The sequence below is a fragment of the Fragaria vesca genome, linkage group LG4 (genome assembly GCF_000184155.1).
Source record: "Fragaria vesca subsp. vesca linkage group LG4, FraVesHawaii_1.0, whole genome shotgun sequence".
In the NCBI taxonomy this organism is placed as follows: domain Eukaryota; kingdom Viridiplantae; phylum Streptophyta; class Magnoliopsida; order Rosales; family Rosaceae; genus Fragaria; species Fragaria vesca.
Window position 1 is genome coordinate 19,002,630 of NC_020494.1, and position 16,192 is coordinate 19,018,821.

At 39.1% G+C, this 16,192-nt stretch overlaps 3 protein-coding genes and 1 non-coding gene across 4 annotated transcripts; 2 read left to right on the forward strand and 2 right to left on the reverse strand.

Annotated features, from left to right (window-relative positions):
- The first annotated feature begins 4,998 nt into the window (after positions 1–4,998).
- Positions 4,999–5,836, forward strand: LOC101301775 (uncharacterized protein At4g28440-like). Its single transcript, XM_004298450.1, has 2 exons — positions 4,999–5,243; positions 5,698–5,836. Exons 1-2 carry the CDS (start codon positions 4,999–5,001, stop codon positions 5,834–5,836), a joined length of 384 nt encoding a protein of 127 aa, XP_004298498.1.
- A 625-nt stretch (positions 5,837–6,461) lies between these two features.
- On the reverse strand, positions 6,462–7,814 carry LOC101302067 (putative FBD-associated F-box protein At5g22720-like). The gene has a single exon (XM_004298451.1). The coding sequence runs from the start codon at positions 7,812–7,814 to the stop codon at positions 6,462–6,464; it is 1,353 nt and encodes a 450-aa protein (XP_004298499.1).
- Positions 7,815–10,032: 2,218 nt separating this feature from the next.
- TRNAK-CUU lies at positions 10,033–10,105 on the forward strand. The gene has a single exon. It is a non-coding gene; the product is annotated as a tRNA-Lys (tRNA).
- A 1,073-nt stretch (positions 10,106–11,178) lies between these two features.
- Positions 11,179–13,685, reverse strand: LOC101314651 (ubiquitin carboxyl-terminal hydrolase isozyme L5-like). The gene is made up of 6 exons (XM_004297370.1): positions 13,613–13,685; positions 13,420–13,467; positions 12,868–12,914; positions 12,472–12,518; positions 12,261–12,363; positions 11,179–12,178 (listed from the first exon to the last, which is right to left on the reverse strand). Exons 2-6 carry the CDS (start codon positions 13,448–13,450, stop codon positions 11,402–11,404), a joined length of 1,005 nt encoding a protein of 334 aa, XP_004297418.1. The 5' UTR covers positions 13,451–13,467; positions 13,613–13,685; the 3' UTR covers positions 11,179–11,401.
- Positions 13,686–16,192: the final 2,507 nt, after the last annotated feature.

Below are 16,192 nucleotides of genomic sequence, written 5' to 3' on the forward strand. Positions count from 1 at the left end.
CAGTAATCCATTGCATAAGGCTTTAATATGGACTAGGTACATTCCTTGCTCTCCAAAAGAAATCCCTGTGATAGGAACTTTCCCTCTTCTGCTGTCAATCAGTTTTCTGACAAAAATCTATGATTTTCCTTCCTTTCGTGGTGCACAATTAGGGTTCCTGCAAGGGAAATAAAATCAGATAAATGTGGTAGGATGGACAGAATTTAAATGACGAAATTAAGGGAAAGAATCTCTTAATTTCTTATTTATATTAACACATAAATCCCTTGATTTCTGCAGAATTCGTCCTCCTTCTTTTATAGACATTCACAGCTTCCTAATCCAAGTTGGATTAGGTTTCCTGACTTCAAATGGTTTTCCTGTCTCATTAGAAAAGAAAGTTTCCTAAATATTTTAGGAAAGTCAGAATAGGAAAGATTCAAAAGTAGTAAGTTTCCTAAATCAAAATAAGAAAGTTTCTTAAAATGAAATAGGCAACTTTCCCTTTTCAAAACAAGAAAGTTTCCTAAACGATTTATCCTTTGATTCTGCGACTTGATGAGACTCCTTGCTGCATCAGGAATCCTTCTTTGATTAGGATTTCGCTCAATTCTTGCGGTTTAGCCTCCTTTTGTGTAAAACTGCCTCTTTTGACCTACAACACAAAAACAAGCTAGAAATGGCATTATTAAGGAATTAACGAAGCTAAATAACGTAGGAAATACATTAAGAATATAGCATAAAATGCGTGTATCAGAGCACGAGTTTTCAATTCTTTTATGTAGTTATTATAATTTATTCATGACTAAAACCTTCCATAGTTATATATATAGTTTTTTATTGTCTTTTCCTTCTCATTGTAATCTTTCTTTCTCAATGTTCTCAAGTTCAAGCTAGACTTGAATGAGAGTAAGATACAAGACTTAATACATCAATTTAACTAAAGTATGCATTCTTTGCATAGTTTAAAAACTTTTACAGATTATTTCACTCTAAATTAAGGATTAAAAACTTTTATTTAGTGTAATCGTTACCATTGTTGTTTAGATTATGACCCTTCTAATTACGATTTCTAGCTACGTCATTGTTTAGAGCCGAACCACACGACAGAGACAATCCCAACAATTTGAAAATTGAGCGGCAATTAGCAGCTAGCCTTGCAGATTTAAAAGTCAATCCTGCAGAATCTTTTAATGCACTGGAGAAAAAGAGGTGGAAACGTGTTGGGCAGAAGTTGCTTTGATTATGTCTTAAACAAGATCGCTCAATTCAAATATACCATAACAAAATACATCCCGAGTTAAACCAAAGAAGCTTGGTAGATATCAGATAACGAATGAAATCTTTGCGCTGGTACAAGCTCATGACCTTTCTCGAGGCACGATTCTCACGTGACTGAAGAAAACACGTGCAACCATTTTTAGATTCTGATTCAACCTTAAGAAAGTTTATATTTCTCTGCTCCCAAATAGTTAGGGTTACTATGTCATTGGTTCTATATATATGGAAGTTTCAGCTGGGCCTCATTTTGAGCCCATGGTGATATAATTCTTATTTTTCATTTCATTTATCTTTTTCCTCTTTTCTTCTTTTATTTTTACTTGTAAGCAAAGAGGCATTGAAAAAAAAAAAAATCAGAGATCAATAGACATATCCGGGTTAAAGACTTTCTAGAACATAGATACCAACCATTCCCACTAGAAAATAATAATATGACAATTGTAGAATATGGTCGAGTAGTTTCAAATGCAAAGAACAAGAGAACACCTCTTCGTTGAAATAACTTATCTGAAAACATACGAAACAAATTATCATAACAACCAACTTATCTAGAAAAAAAAAAAAATTCTTAAAAACTACACCATGCTAATTCATTAGTACAAAAGACTCCCACAACTTAATCCCTTCAGAGTAAATGCATCCCGGCCTTCTTGCACGTCCAATACCACCCTAAATGGCAAAAAATTAAAAAAATTGAGATGCACCCCAAAATTAAAACCGGAGCTTCGATGTGAAGTCTCGCCGGAAGCTCAGAGGGCCGGAAAACGTCCTCCTAGGTCGTAGCCTGGAACTCTGGTACCATAAAAGCTTAGAGAAGAAGAAAGCGATACAGAAGATAAGGAAACTGTGATTCTGATTAATTGAAAAAAGAGAGAAGCTACAGCAAATATATGATGTCTTAAGACATCACAGAGACCAACCACGTGTCCCTTATTTACAGCTCAGTATGAGCTTAAGCTAGCTAATTAACTAACAGCTAAACACTCTTACTTACTACTAATTGGATACAATTAGTACTTAATATCCTAACAACCTGTAGGTGTTCTTATTTATTTATTCGGTTATTACGTACGTTAGGATTCATGATGAGGAGAAGAATTCTATTAATCACAGTTTGTCAGTCTAAATTTCATTCTGAATTTCTGATAAGACAGTCTCTGACATCGATCAGGAGGTAAAAACATACGGTTATAATCAAGAGACAAAAACAAGATTATACCAATGCAGGAAGGAGGTAAAGCTAATTTCAATACAAAAGGAGGAGTGAAAGTGGATGTCATTTCTTCATCTGTTAGCTCTTTCTTCGTCTTTTCCTTATTCATAAACAATAAGGCCTCTACGAAATTTGGTAGAATAGCTTCAAGAGACGTTTGCAGTTCTATTACACTAGGAAACACAAGAGGAAGTCGAAGCTTATAGAATTGCAAATGTACGTCTCTTGAAGCTCTTTATATGAATGTTGGTTCGATGATACACAGCTGGGTATATGACACATATTTATGTGTTGCAGTTCACAAGTATTGATCAGTCTTCACAAAGCTAACAACAACAAAAAAGTGGATTGATGATAATGGAAATGAAGAGAATAAAAATGAGGATTAAAACAATAGCAATGAGAATCACAAATAACACATGGATGATGGATTCAAGAGGTTTATGATGATAATTAATGAGGGTGAAATAGAGTACACATCATTTGATAGGAAGATTTCATATAAGAATATTCAAAGTTGGACAACTATTTTGATTCAAAAGTAGTTGCACATGACATTGTATAAAAATATTTCATTTCAATTCATTTTTTTACTATATTGTTTGTGTTTTGATAGCTAGAGTTTTATTTATAATTTATTTCTATTACAACAAACCCTAGACTTTATAAGTTCAAAGAAAAACTGATAAATCAATCTAATAAAATATGTTTAACTCTACATAGAATTAAAACAACCAATGAATTAACATAATCCATGGATTATTAAAAGTTAACCAAAATCTTTTAAAATCTGAATTGAATACACCCTCTTAAAATTACTTGCCGATCTGTACATAGACTAGTGCTAGCTGGTACTCGTGGATATATTGCTCCAGGTGAGCTTCTCTTTCTCAGTGAGCCTCACTTTTGTTTCTTATTCTTTTAGGTTTCGAATGCTTGCTTCTAAACATCTATGGTTTTTGGTAAACCAGAACTTCCATGCACCATGTCCCCGACTGAGAAATGCGATGTTTATAGCTTTGGAGTGGTGGCCCTAGAACTAGTCATGGGAAGACATCCTGGAGAACTCATTTCCTTGGTAGCAACATCTTCATCGATGTCGACAAAGTCATCTTTGGGTTTACATATTTTGCAGAAAGATGTGTTGGATCACTGCTATCTCCTCCCAGCATTCAACCAGTAGCATCAAGTGTGGTTATGCTAGCTACATTAGCCTTGGCATGCCTACGGTCCATACCAAAATCTAGGCCGACGATGGAACATGTGTCGAAGGAGCTTCTTAACCGTAGACCTAAACTGCCTAAGCCTCTTCATGAAATTTCCATACAGGAACTTATGAATCAGGAAATGTAAGTAGTTCCGAAGATAAATAAGCAGCTCATCAGGTGCAGTATGTTAGTCCATATATAAGGAAATATAATGACTAGCTGCTTCTCACACTGTCACACATCCTATTGGGATACAAATGCTACTCACACAACCTGATATAAGCATGAATATCTACTGATCTGCAATGTAATATACAGATATGGTCGATAAATTTTTAGGGCCAGTTCTTTTCAAAACAATACACATCTATAACATCCCAATGCATCTCAACATATATATATATGACATGCATCTAGCTCCTGTGATAACAATCATAGCATAATGGATATTTTGGATAATATCATAACATAATGGATACGAACTCATCATTTAAATATTTTTGCATCTTATATCTGCCTTGTAGCTTGGCTGTTATATCGCAAATTAATGATTACATCTTATATCTGCCTCATTCTTTCATTTTCGTACTCTCATCTTGTTTCTAAAATCCTCCATCAGCGTTCGTAACGATGAAACACAACCAATATTGGAATATAAATCCTATTGGGATACACGTTCTATACAATTCCCACTTTAGAATATAAGGGATATGCAATATTGATCCTATATATACTCCCCTTATCTATAGGGTCTGTACTTGTATATAAGAATGCATCTATTTGTATGCAATTTTTTCAGTAAAATCTGTCTCCATCTCCCTTGTTCTGTTTGAAACCAAATTATTTTCATAAAAAGGTGACCCTAATTCACCAGATCCGTTTCTCTCTTTTCGTTTAATTTTCATGGAAAAGTTTTCTCGTTGTTATTAATCTCGAATATTTGTGATCTTGTTAAATTGTTCGTTTGTTTCTTACGTACGTTGTGAAGGTTATGGTCTCTCTCATCCGTTCTAGCTAGCTATAAATCTGAATTTGAAAACTTTTCGATCGATTTACGATATTACATGTTTGATTACAATTTGAAGTTTCATTTGTTATTTTTATTTTTTTCGTGATTAGATAGTGTTACATTAAATCTGACATTGCTCTTCTGAGAAATCTTGTTTAAAGAATCTGAATTTGGTTTTTCCAGCTTCTTTAAGGGAAAATAATAAGAAAAACAAAGCTCGAAGATATAAATATATGCATGTGTTTAATAGAGTCGTCATTTGTTGATGTAGTAGCTAGTTTGGTGGTGTGGAGTAGCTCTCTTCTCAAATGGCAGACTCGAAACAAGCACCAGGCAAACCAATCTTCACAAAGGTTATGCAGCTCCGCCCAACGACCTCTGGTGTTACTCTGACCGTAAAGGTTGTTAGTACTAAGATGATAGTGCCGAAGGGACGTGCTGGTGGCCCTCGAAGCCAAATGCAAGTTGTTGAATGCTTGGTTGGCGATGAAACGGCAATGATAATCTTCAGGGCTAGAAACGAACAAGGTGAATCAGAGATCATAACTTTGTCGTGACTATAGATCTATCTTGCTTAAGCTCTTTCCATTCTCATATAGTTTGAATTCCCCTCGAGTTTCTTAGTTCAGGTTTGTTCTCTAGTGGCTTGTTTGGATTCCATATTGTGAGTGTTATAGTTGAGTTGTGAGAGGTCTGTACAATAAAAGTGACTTTGATCCTTGAACGTAAGAAAATTGAAGAACAAAGCCCAAACGACATCCTGCCGTGCTTCAAGAAATCTAGAAATCTCCTCTGATGGAGGTAGCGATAGGAGAGGAAAACTTTACCTAGAAATCGTAACAATGAAACAATGAAGAGGATGACTGGAACTTTAGAAACCTAAGTCTGAGAATTGTTTCTTCAACTGGCTTTAGGATTGATCTGAATCTACTCTTTTGCATCAACAGACTGCTGTATTATATGTAATGTAGTTACATAGCTTTACTTGTCTGTGATGTATTGTGCAGCGACATGTTTAAAGGATCAATGAGGCTTGCTGTGGACAAAAGTGGCCGTGTTGAAGTTTCTGAGCCTGCTAGTTTTACTGTGATGGAGGATAACAACCTCTCGCTCATTGAATTTGAACGTCTCGATTTCGCTATGTGAGGCATCAAATTTTGAAATGTTCTTGAAAGTGCGCAACAAATCAATTGTGAAGCTAGCTAGTACCACTCAAGCCGTCTCCTGGCCTACCTCTGCAGTATATAGTTCATGACCTTTGGTTGTACTGCCAATATAGATGTTGATGGCTGTAGTTGTTGGAGATAAGGAAGCTGGCTTTTGGATTATGTCTTGTACGTCGTCTTGTTTAACTATCTATTTTAGACCTTCGGGAATTATGAAATGACTCTAAACAGATTACTTTGTTACTCCACTTCAAATTTCTTATGCTGTTAAGTGTTGGACTCCTTGTATTGTTTGCCTCAAATACACCAAAATCTAATGCACAGAAAACTTTACCGGGTTTCTTTCTTTGTTTAGAGGAATTCAACTTAAAAAGCGCACATCCATAAAACTAAGTTCTCATGCAAACCATATCTAAGCTTCTTATTTCGTAGACCTCATTTGCTAAAGCTGCTTTTTCAATTTCAGTACAGGAAGTTATGAATCATGAAATCAAGAGTTTGAAAGGAAATAATAAAGCAGCTAGATCGATATATAGTACAGCTCATACCTTGAATCTTCCATACAATTCTCATTCATCTATGGCCTGCAGGACTAGCTCGCTGCTCTACTTTCTGTCTTCTTCAGCATCCACCTGCATGATCAACACCTTTGCAGAAGGTGCAATCCATCGCAACGAGTCCTCCAATTCTATAAAGTCTCTACTTCCTACTACTGGTGGGTTCGGTATCCCCACCAGCAAAGTGGAAGTTACAGGCAATGGTGGCAAAGAGGTCATCTTTCTATAGTTTTTAAAAACGGTGAGAGCCTGAACTTTTTTATTGTAGAGGCGTACTTCCTTGCAGCGGCTAAAACTTTTAATGAAGCTCACCAGCCTGGGAACGTATGTTGAATCTGACGAGAACTGTTCTTGGCTCCAAAGCTCCCCAACTAAAATTGTGGCCTGATCTGCTTTAAAGGAAAGCTTGGCATTCAAATAACCATAAAATAACTTGAACCTATGGATCCGTTTGGACTTGATTGAGGCCTCTAGTGTATTATGGCATCCCCATAAAGAAAATTCCCCGAGGTACTTATCAACAGAAATATTGATATATTTCAAGTTGAAGGCATTAGTCAATATCATCTTTCCACATTCCGAATATGGCTGTGAAAGATATGTAAAAGATTCGAGATTGAAGGCGTGATCAACTCGAATATCATTAAGCAGGCATGACTTAACTTCCAAGTACTTGAGACTTGAGCAGCAAACATAAAACTTTAAATTTCCAATCGAACAATTACTTAATGAGAGGGACTCGATGGAAGGGCACTGACATAGAACAGAATAGAGATGTTGGCCAGTAGCAACCCTTACAGCTTTCAAGGACAGAATTTTCAAAGACGGAAAAAGTCCCTCGTAAACTTGCCAGAGTTTCAGAACTTTCACAAACTCCAGCTTTAAACTAGTTAGAGATTTTGCAGTAGCAATGGCGACCAAAGGCAAGTTGTAAAAGTAGTTGTAAGGATAAATTTCCACCAGGCGCTCACTGTCAACACTCACCAGACTGATATCCAGCTCTTTGAGGCCTCTCTGACATGCATATTTCAACCATTTGGTTATGGTAGAAAAATCCTGATGCTCATACATCCTCATGTGAAGCCTTAGTTTATCTAGGGGTTCTTTCTGGTCGTTCTTCTTGCGGTAATCCAAATACCCCTTCAAGAAGTAGATGAACCTTATGTGTTGAAGTTGAAGTTGGTAGTGACTGTGACGTTTAAGGTGGTGGCGGTCGAAATCATCGTCCTCATCAAAATTCAGTGAAGGCCATGAAGAGACTACACCTTGCCAATTCTTGGAAAGAAAGCTCACCTGGAAGGCGGCTTTAGTCGGAAGGAGTTGAAGGATTTTGTCAGTAACAAGGTCAGGTAAGTTGTGAAGGTCAGGCATGTGAGGTGATTTCATTGTGCCGATGGCCATTAGTGTTTTGGTTGTTTTTGTTGATATTGGTTATGGTCAACAGATCTGTTTTCTGATCGATGTTGATGCCTTTAAATAAGGAATCAGTTGAGAATATTATGTAATTAATGTAGTGATTACTTATATCTTAGGAGATTAAGAGATTTCCTGTGCCTTCTTAAAAAAGAGATTTCCTGTATCTTTCTTGTATCCCTAGTGTGTTGGGGTTTACTTGTGCTCACACTAATCTGTGTATGATTCTCCTACATAATAAGATTATTCAGTCTCAGTATTTTTCTGATAGAATCTATTCTTTCATTTGGTTTTATGGTTTGGTAGATATAATAGAATTTCATTGTTTGCCTAGGAAAGGAATTGAAATCCTACTCGAACTTTCTTACATCTAATTGTTTGAACTAATAAACTACACAAGCTGGTACTCCTGGGATTGTTAACTGCCCCAGGTGAACTTATCTTTTTCACCTGCTTTGCTTAACCAAGTGTTTCTTTCTTTCTTACATTTATCTAACGTTTATGAAGTTTAGTTGTAGGCTGCTGTGAAATCTAAAATGTGGTTGGTTTCTCCTGAATCAGTAGACCACAGCACCGAAAGACAAAGCCAACTATTTGATACACTCTTTAAGAAGAAATTGCATTCAATATATCAGAAACAAAGAAGTCACAACTAATAACATTGCTTATAGCATTGAAGAGTAAGAATTAACAGAGTAATGCCCTTTACATCTTTACAAATCACTTGTTGCCTAGAATAGTTACAACAAAGCATTTCTATCAGCTATGGCACCCCAGAAACCAATACAAGAGCACTTCATCTACAATGACCATAAACAAAGAAAGAGGACTCCTTCTGTAATAGAACCAAACCAATCCAGACTCAAAACATCTCTAAACTAAAGCTTCATCTACATTCCAAAAACAGTATGAACTGAAAACCAGACAAGGCAAAACAGTCCTCCTAGTCAAGTCAGTAGTGAAATGTACACATACACACAAACTAGAGTGGGACTACTACATGAGCTTGTAGTAGCAATTGCCTCCAGCAAGAAGAAACTGATAGGGAACCCCACAGTGGCAGCTGAAATGTATCACAATGCACTCCCCAACCTTCCCCACACTCACTGATTCCTCAAACCTCTTCTGATCACAATCCTCCTGCAAAAACCAACCACCAAATCCCAATCATCAACACAAACCAATTCACCTAGTACAGACTCACATTTATCGAAAATCAAAATTTTTTACCATAACCAGTAATACCTTTGTGACTGGAGTGATTTCAAGGCCCGCTTGAACATCCTCTTCTTCTTCCTCCTCTTCTTCTTCATCTTCATGTTGATTCTCTGGTGCTGCTTTTTCCTCCTCCACTGGCGTGACGTCATCACCATCGTCCTCAGCATCTTCAAGCATGACTTGCTCAAACCACAGCGTCATCTCTCTGAACCGATCCTTGATCCTCTTAAGCCTCCTCTGCAATTTTTCAATTCCCAAATTACCCATCATAATCAAAATTCAAGAAACGATTTTTACCTCAAGAAATTTAACCAAGATTCGATTTTTAACCCAAGAAATTCAACCAATTGGGGAAATTCAAGATTCGATTTTTACCTTAGTATTGGGGGTGGAGTCGTCATCGCCGGAGCTGGAGGAGGTGCGGGAGGCGGACTTGGCGGCGGGAGAGGCGGCGGGATCGGAGGCGGTGCGGTGGTGCGCGGGGCGGGGCGGCCTCGTGGAGACCACCGACGGCGGAGAAGCGGCGGCGGCGGCGGCGGTGGAATCGATGGCGGAAATGCAGCGGCGGAGGAGGGGGTTTCGGGTCCGGGTCCGGGTGGGGCGACCCGATTTGGGGAGAGGAGGGAGAGGAGTGATCTTGGAGAAGCCGGGGAAGAGAGGAGGAGAGAGCTTCTCTTTCTTGGGGTTGGGCTGGTGGGAGGACGGCGGCGAGGGGCGTTTGAGGGAGGAGGAGGAGTCGAGGCGGAGCATGGAGAAGTGGTTGTTGACGGCGGCCGCGGAGGAGGAGAAGTGATCGGTCATTTCTTGATTTTCTTGCTCTGGAAATTAAATCGGAAATTAATTGTGGGGGGGTTGAGGGTTTAGTGTGGCCTTTGATATATAAAGACACCCGCCACACTGGGGGCGGTTTGTAACGGAATTTAGGCGCCAATTTTACTTGCAAGGGTATTGTGGTAAATGTGTTGATATGGTAGGAAGGGTCAACTAAGCCCGTCTAGCTCAGTTGGTAGAGCGCAAGGCTCTTAACCTTGTGGTCGTGGGTTCGAGCCCCACGGTGGGCGTCATTTTTATCATTTTTGTTTTTTGGGATAATGAAGCGTATGTTTGTAAGACCATGCCTAAGTTCCTCAGGCACCAAATATTTGGGGCACCAAGTTTTTATGTATAGATAATTTCATATAAACCCTAAGTTTTTTATTTCTTTCTCGATTTCTAGCATCCATTCTACTTATCTATTCATTCGTCTGAAGCTAATTTATTTTTGTCCATAGTTATTTTCTTCATCTAGTTATCCATATCTACAAATTCTGAGGGATGACCAATTTTTTTATGGTCAATTCGTCATCGTTTTTTTCCTCTTATGATCATAAGGCACCATACTTTGAACTCACCTCATGTCTTTAAATCTCAGGTTCGGTCTTGTGTAAGACGAATATGGAATCTGACTGACACCGACATTGACACTTGATTACCTAATCAAAAGTAACTTTGCCATAGCAATGATCCTAATAATCTGAATCTTAGAGATACATACACATATATGGGAATGGTGAAAGTATGAAGTGAAGATAACTCTCTCTTAGATTTTCTAGTCATACGTGAGCCTCAAATTCATGATAGCACCCAATAATGTGTGTAACAAGACCCCCATGTATTTTTCGTCTCAAAAAATAACCCCAGTGACATGTTTTAATCAACACAAACTTGGCCTCCAAAAGATGGAAATTTCGGTGTGATGGCACCGCGGAGTTCATCGACACAAATGTGGAAAGGTTTCAAGATAAATGAAGCACAAATGACTTGTTCAAGAGCACCTTTTTACATGTAATGCTTATATAAAATTCGAAGCATTTGAGAGTACAGTATTCAACCTTATAAGCAGTCTTCCAAGTTCCAAATCTGATTGGTTCGATGATCACCCTCTCCTGTTTAAAACGGCATGATGTTAATCACAACTACTTGAGGAAAAATGAGAGCATTCATCTCCAACTTCAATCGCATAGCAATAGCGCGCGACCAGCCCCGCAACAACACCCTCATCTCTACAAACCCTGTCGGGAGTTAACTAAAGAAAAAGCTCTTGGCATTGTTGGTACGTAGAACTAAAGGAATTAAGCAGATCGAAGAAAATATACTTGAAGGAGAGAGTGACTAAACATTGAGAAATTGATTATTCCACATGCTTCTTGGCCTAAAGAAGTGAAAACAAGTATCCTCGAGGAAATGTTTTACCGAAATTAAATAAAGTTTGATAACCTACAAAATATATAGGTTCACCGAAAATTACTAGCGACACATGAAGAGAAACAATCCACAGAGCCAATACAAAGTACAGTTAGCAAAAGCATCATTCACATTCACCTAGGGTTGCCTGCCTTCTGCTTCGCCTTCTCAATCAGAGGCTTCAGCTGCTTCTTCTCAGCCAAAATCTTGAGGAAGTTGAACAAAAAGGGTATATAGTTGTGTTTCCTGCGGATGTTTTCTGTTCTCCACTTCTTAAACTTCTCTTCCTCAATCAAGATCTTCTCGGTAGCACCCTCAATCCCCGCATTTACTTCTGAAAGGGCTTTGTTGAGCGCTTGGAATTTGCTACCATCATCCGGTCTCTCCGACTGTAAGATAGATAGCTGCTGCAAAATGCGCTCCCTCTTCTTTTGGAGCTCCTTAAGTTCAACAGTATACATCTCTTTCCTGTTCTTAATAATGGCCAGGAGATTGAATCTTATCTCGCTTTTGGAGTACCTTTCAATCCGTTCCTGGATTGCAGGCTGCACCATCTGCAGCCATTCCATGTCACCTTGCCCACCAGGGCACTGTCCAAGGCTAATGGGTCCCTCCTTCAGTCCGTCAAGCTCATACAAGACCCCATCAACAGGCAAGTAGCTTATAAAATGATAGACGTCATCATCTTTTCCAGCAGCCTTTTGCTCCTCAGGAACAAAAGGCTCAGGCCTTGCAAAACTATTGTGGGCTGCACGAATGGCTTCACTATTGTTTATGGCCAATCCTTTCAGTTCAGGTGGAAAGTTCTTTGTAAACTCTTTCAGTTTTGACAGTTCAGGACCAATGTCAACATCCGGACAGTTGAGGAGGATAGACAAGATTGCTTGGGTTGCACAGGCATTATTAATAACCTGTGAGGATATACAAACCATAAGATAAAAGCATACAAATACACCATGTCTGGGGAAGAAAAAAACTAACAGGAAAACAAACCTGACTCGCAAAAAACAAGTTAGGATTTGGATCTTTAATCACAAGGCGGTCATCCTTCTCCCCAGGACGCCATTTGAACAGGAAAATCAAACCATATACTGGTCTGGAAATTGCAAGGAGAAAAGCTAAATCAATGGCGGTATGATATAAGTTAAAACAAATATCTATGAACATAACAGGGTGGCAAAAGATTAAACAGTCCCCGACATACCTCAAACTGTTCAGAGAATCAATGTCCAATGAATACAGCTCCTCAACCTGCAAGGTCGTACAAAGGCATTATGGCATAAATGAGAGAAGTGAACTAGTCACAACATAATACTTGGACTGGTACTACCGAGGATGGATAAATAAAAAGTTCGTATTGCTTGATGAAAGAAAGGGCTAATGTTGGCTATAGTTACACATTCAAAAAAGGATAGAGTGGTGGAATTCCAATCTCACAATAAGAGTAAGGACAAAAATTCCAATCTCACAACAAGAGCAAGGACAATTCCTAGAAATGATCATAAGCTAAGATCTAGCAGTACCATTGGAGATTAGCAACAAAATATGATGGCAAGAGCATAAAAAGGACCAAAAAGGAGAGGCGCCAAATAACACATACCTGCACACCTTTTACTTGCATCTGCTGAATAAGCTCGGTAAAGACCCCTGAAATGCAAAAGCCCAACCTTGAGAAAAAAACTAATATACTTCATGCATATCGTAACTGTTTTTACTGTCCACAAAGAAGAGTCCGAAACATCTTTCCCTTCCTCGCAAACTTTTTTAAGCACCTCTCCATCTTAACCACTACTCAAATCTATGTACATCCAAACTTAGTGCTCCTCCTCAAACTTTCACCTTCCAATATCAAGTTACTAGCTATTACGGTACTACCTAAACTTCGAAACTCGGTAGTTCAACAACTATTTCCTCATTTCCAGTTGTCATTGCAATCCAAAATGCATCATATATTGTAGCGAAATTCACACTCAATCGCACTATCCCTAATCAAATTCTACAAAAATTAAAGTTAACAAACCACATCGAATTTTCTTTCTAACTCAATCATTCATGCTCAAAATTTCATCATACAAATCAACACCGAAACATTCAAAGCACTAAAACAACTGATACAAAACTCAAAATTCGATAAATTCGTGAGAAATTTTACCGGGGTCGGACTCAATCGTACACCAAGACATGATCAGAAACACAAAGCCTGAAACGAAATCAAACAATTCCAAAGCTTTTAGATGCATGAGCTGAAATCAACGGCCAATAGATTAAAGCAGTAGTAGCCTCCAGACTCGACTCTATTAGGTCATAAACGGCGCCGTTTGGGCGGAGAAGGAAGAGAAACTCACCTGAAAACCGAAAACGACGTCGCTCCACCGCTCTGCGTCTCTCTCTCTCTCTTTCTTCTCTCAGTGTGCTAATCTCTTCTCTCGGGTTTTGCTTTCTTCTACTTTCTAGCTCTCTCTCTCTCTCTCTCTTGCTTTTTTGGGCCGGGTCTATTGGTTTATGTTGGGCCGGGTCTATCTCAATTATCCCACTTCGAATGTTTGACCTTTTTTTTTAGAGAAATAACAGAATTTATTCAGAAATAAAAAGGTTACAAAACATGGGAATTATCGGTGGAGGAAGAAGTTTCCCCACTCATTTCTCTACTACCAGAAACAGTTACGGGTCTGTCGCTAACAATGACATCCATGAGCCAATCGGGCCCAACCCTAACCAAACTAACCGCCCATTTAATCGGGCTACATACTTAGCCACTACATCAGCCGCACCATTCGCAGTCCTAAAAACATGAGAGAGTTTAGGACTACCAACAGCAACCAACAGAACTCTAACTCAATCAACCAAAATCCCCTCTTCAGCAAAACACTCACCAACATCATTCACCACTCTCACAGCCTCTAAACAATCACATTCAACCTTCTCTAATAACCAATTATGCTCTACTACATATTCCAGTCCCTTACAGAGTGCCAACAACTCAGCAACACTTGGTTGAAAACGGCCTTGGACTCTTTCTCCTCCCGCTAGCACCAGATCCCCCAAATGGTTCCTCACAACAACTCCCACACCAATATTAACTCCATTATTAATAACAGAAGCATCAATATTTAAGCTTAACATACCAGGGCTAGGAGGTTGCCATGCCATACCAATTATAGACCCCCCACTACTCAAGTGTGATTGCATACTATCCTGCATCGCCAACAAACTTTCCCACATTAACACACACTGGTCATATATAATAGATGGGGGTTGAGGCCGTTCTCCATGTATGACCCTATTTCTCTCACTCCAATTGCTCCAAAGCATTATAACAAGCAATTTCATCTCATCCACAGTTAAAAACTTGAAAGCATGATTCAAAAACTCAGAAAAGTCGGTCAACATACCCGAAACCAGCTTGGAATAGAAATTCACCCTCTCCAACACCGCAACACAAAACGAACAAGACCAGGTTGCGTGCAAGGGCGTATCATCAGCAGCTTGGCACCTCGGACATAAAGGACTTTGAACAATATACCTCTGATACAACAACCACATGCATGGAATAAATCCCATCGAACACCTCCATAAAAAATGATTCATCTTCGGTGGGACTTTGAGTTTCCGAAGATGTTTCCAATACATTGTAGCTATCGGTGTGGAGCGATTACTCTTCGCCAACCAATAAGCACTCTTAACTGAAAACTTCCCTTGCTTATTTTGATTCCAAATCAATTTATCCCGACACGTTGATTATGCAATAGGGATACTAAGTATAGCCTCCACTTCCTGCATTGTAGCTACTTGCTCCAGCCTATGCATATCCCACAAACCGGACATCGAAATCAGCTCATTCACTCCCATATTCCAATCACAGCCATTCTTCCATGCAATTCTAAAATCAGGTATTCCAGGAACCCAAGGGTCTTGAAAAACTGGAATATCGGCCCCATTGCTTACCCTCCACCGAAGACCTTTAGTTAGAAGTTGTTTACCCCACATCACAGCCCTCCAAATACTGGAAGGATTCCTCCCAATAACAGCCTCCAAAAAAGAACTATTAGGGTAGTATTTAGCCTTCAACATCCGACCAACCAAAAACTCCTCATCTTGAATTAGCCTCCAACCAATTTTTCCAACCAAAGCTTGATTAAAACACTGAAACTCCCTAAAACCCAAGCCACCTTCTCCCTTCGGCACAGAAAGTGCATCCCACCTCCTCCAATGTATACCTTTTCCACCAGAATTGCCCTACCAGTATCTTGCTAGATGCTTGTTAATTTCCTTATAAATCCCTGCTGGTAACTGGAAAACACTCATAGTATAAGTAGGTATTGACTGAGCCACAGCTTTGATCAACACCTCCTTACCACCCTTGGAAAGCAGTTTACCTTCCCAACCTTGAATTTTCTGCCACACCCGATCAGCCACACCCTTGAAGACTTTCTTTTTATTTCTTCCAGTCACTATAGGCAATCCCAAATAACGTTCATGGCATGGAACAATTTTCATATCCAACGCTGTACTACAAGCTTCCTTCACTACCCTCGTCGTTCGTGAACTGAAACTAACAGCAGATTTTTCCACACTGATCTTCTGCCCCGAAGCCCTCTCATACACCGCAAAAATCTCCTTTAACTTGAGACAATCTTGAACGGAAGCATCACAAAACAACAAGCTGTCATCAGAAAAGAACAGGTGTGTTACCGATGGTGCACCCCGGGCAATTGAAACTCCATGCAAAAATTTTTCGCTCTCCGCTTTTTTCAACAAAGCAGAAAAGCCTTCCGCAACTAAAAGAAAGAGATATGGGGAAATAGGATCTCCCTGGCGGATTCCTCTAGATGGAACAATTCTACCAAAAGGTCTGCCTTGGATGAGCACAGAGTATGAAACCGACTGCACACACTCATTATCAACCGGGTAAAACGCGACGGAAA

Bases quoted from the DNA above. Each gene is read 5' to 3' on its own strand.
- LOC101314651 (XM_004297370.1), bottom strand. From the start codon at position 13,450: ATGTCTTGGTGTACGATTGAGTCCGACCCCG. The intron at 12,915-13,419 runs GTAAAATTTCTC...TTTGCATTTCAG, and splicing joins TACGATTGAGTCCGACCCCG to GGGTCTTTACCGAGCTTATT. The intron at 12,519-12,867 runs GTATGTGTTATT...ACGACCTTGCAG, and splicing joins TGCAAGTAAAAGGTGTGCAG to GTTGAGGAGCTGTATTCATT.
- LOC101302067 (XM_004298451.1), bottom strand. From the start codon at position 7,814: ATGGCCATCGGCACAATGAAATCACCTCACATGCCTGACCTTCACAAC.
- LOC101301775 (XM_004298450.1), top strand. From the start codon at position 4,999: ATGGCAGACTCGAAACAAGCACCAGGCAAACCAATCTTCACAAAGGTT. The intron at 5,244-5,697 runs GTGACTATAGAT...TGTATTGTGCAG, and splicing joins TCAGAGATCATAACTTTGTC to CGACATGTTTAAAGGATCAA.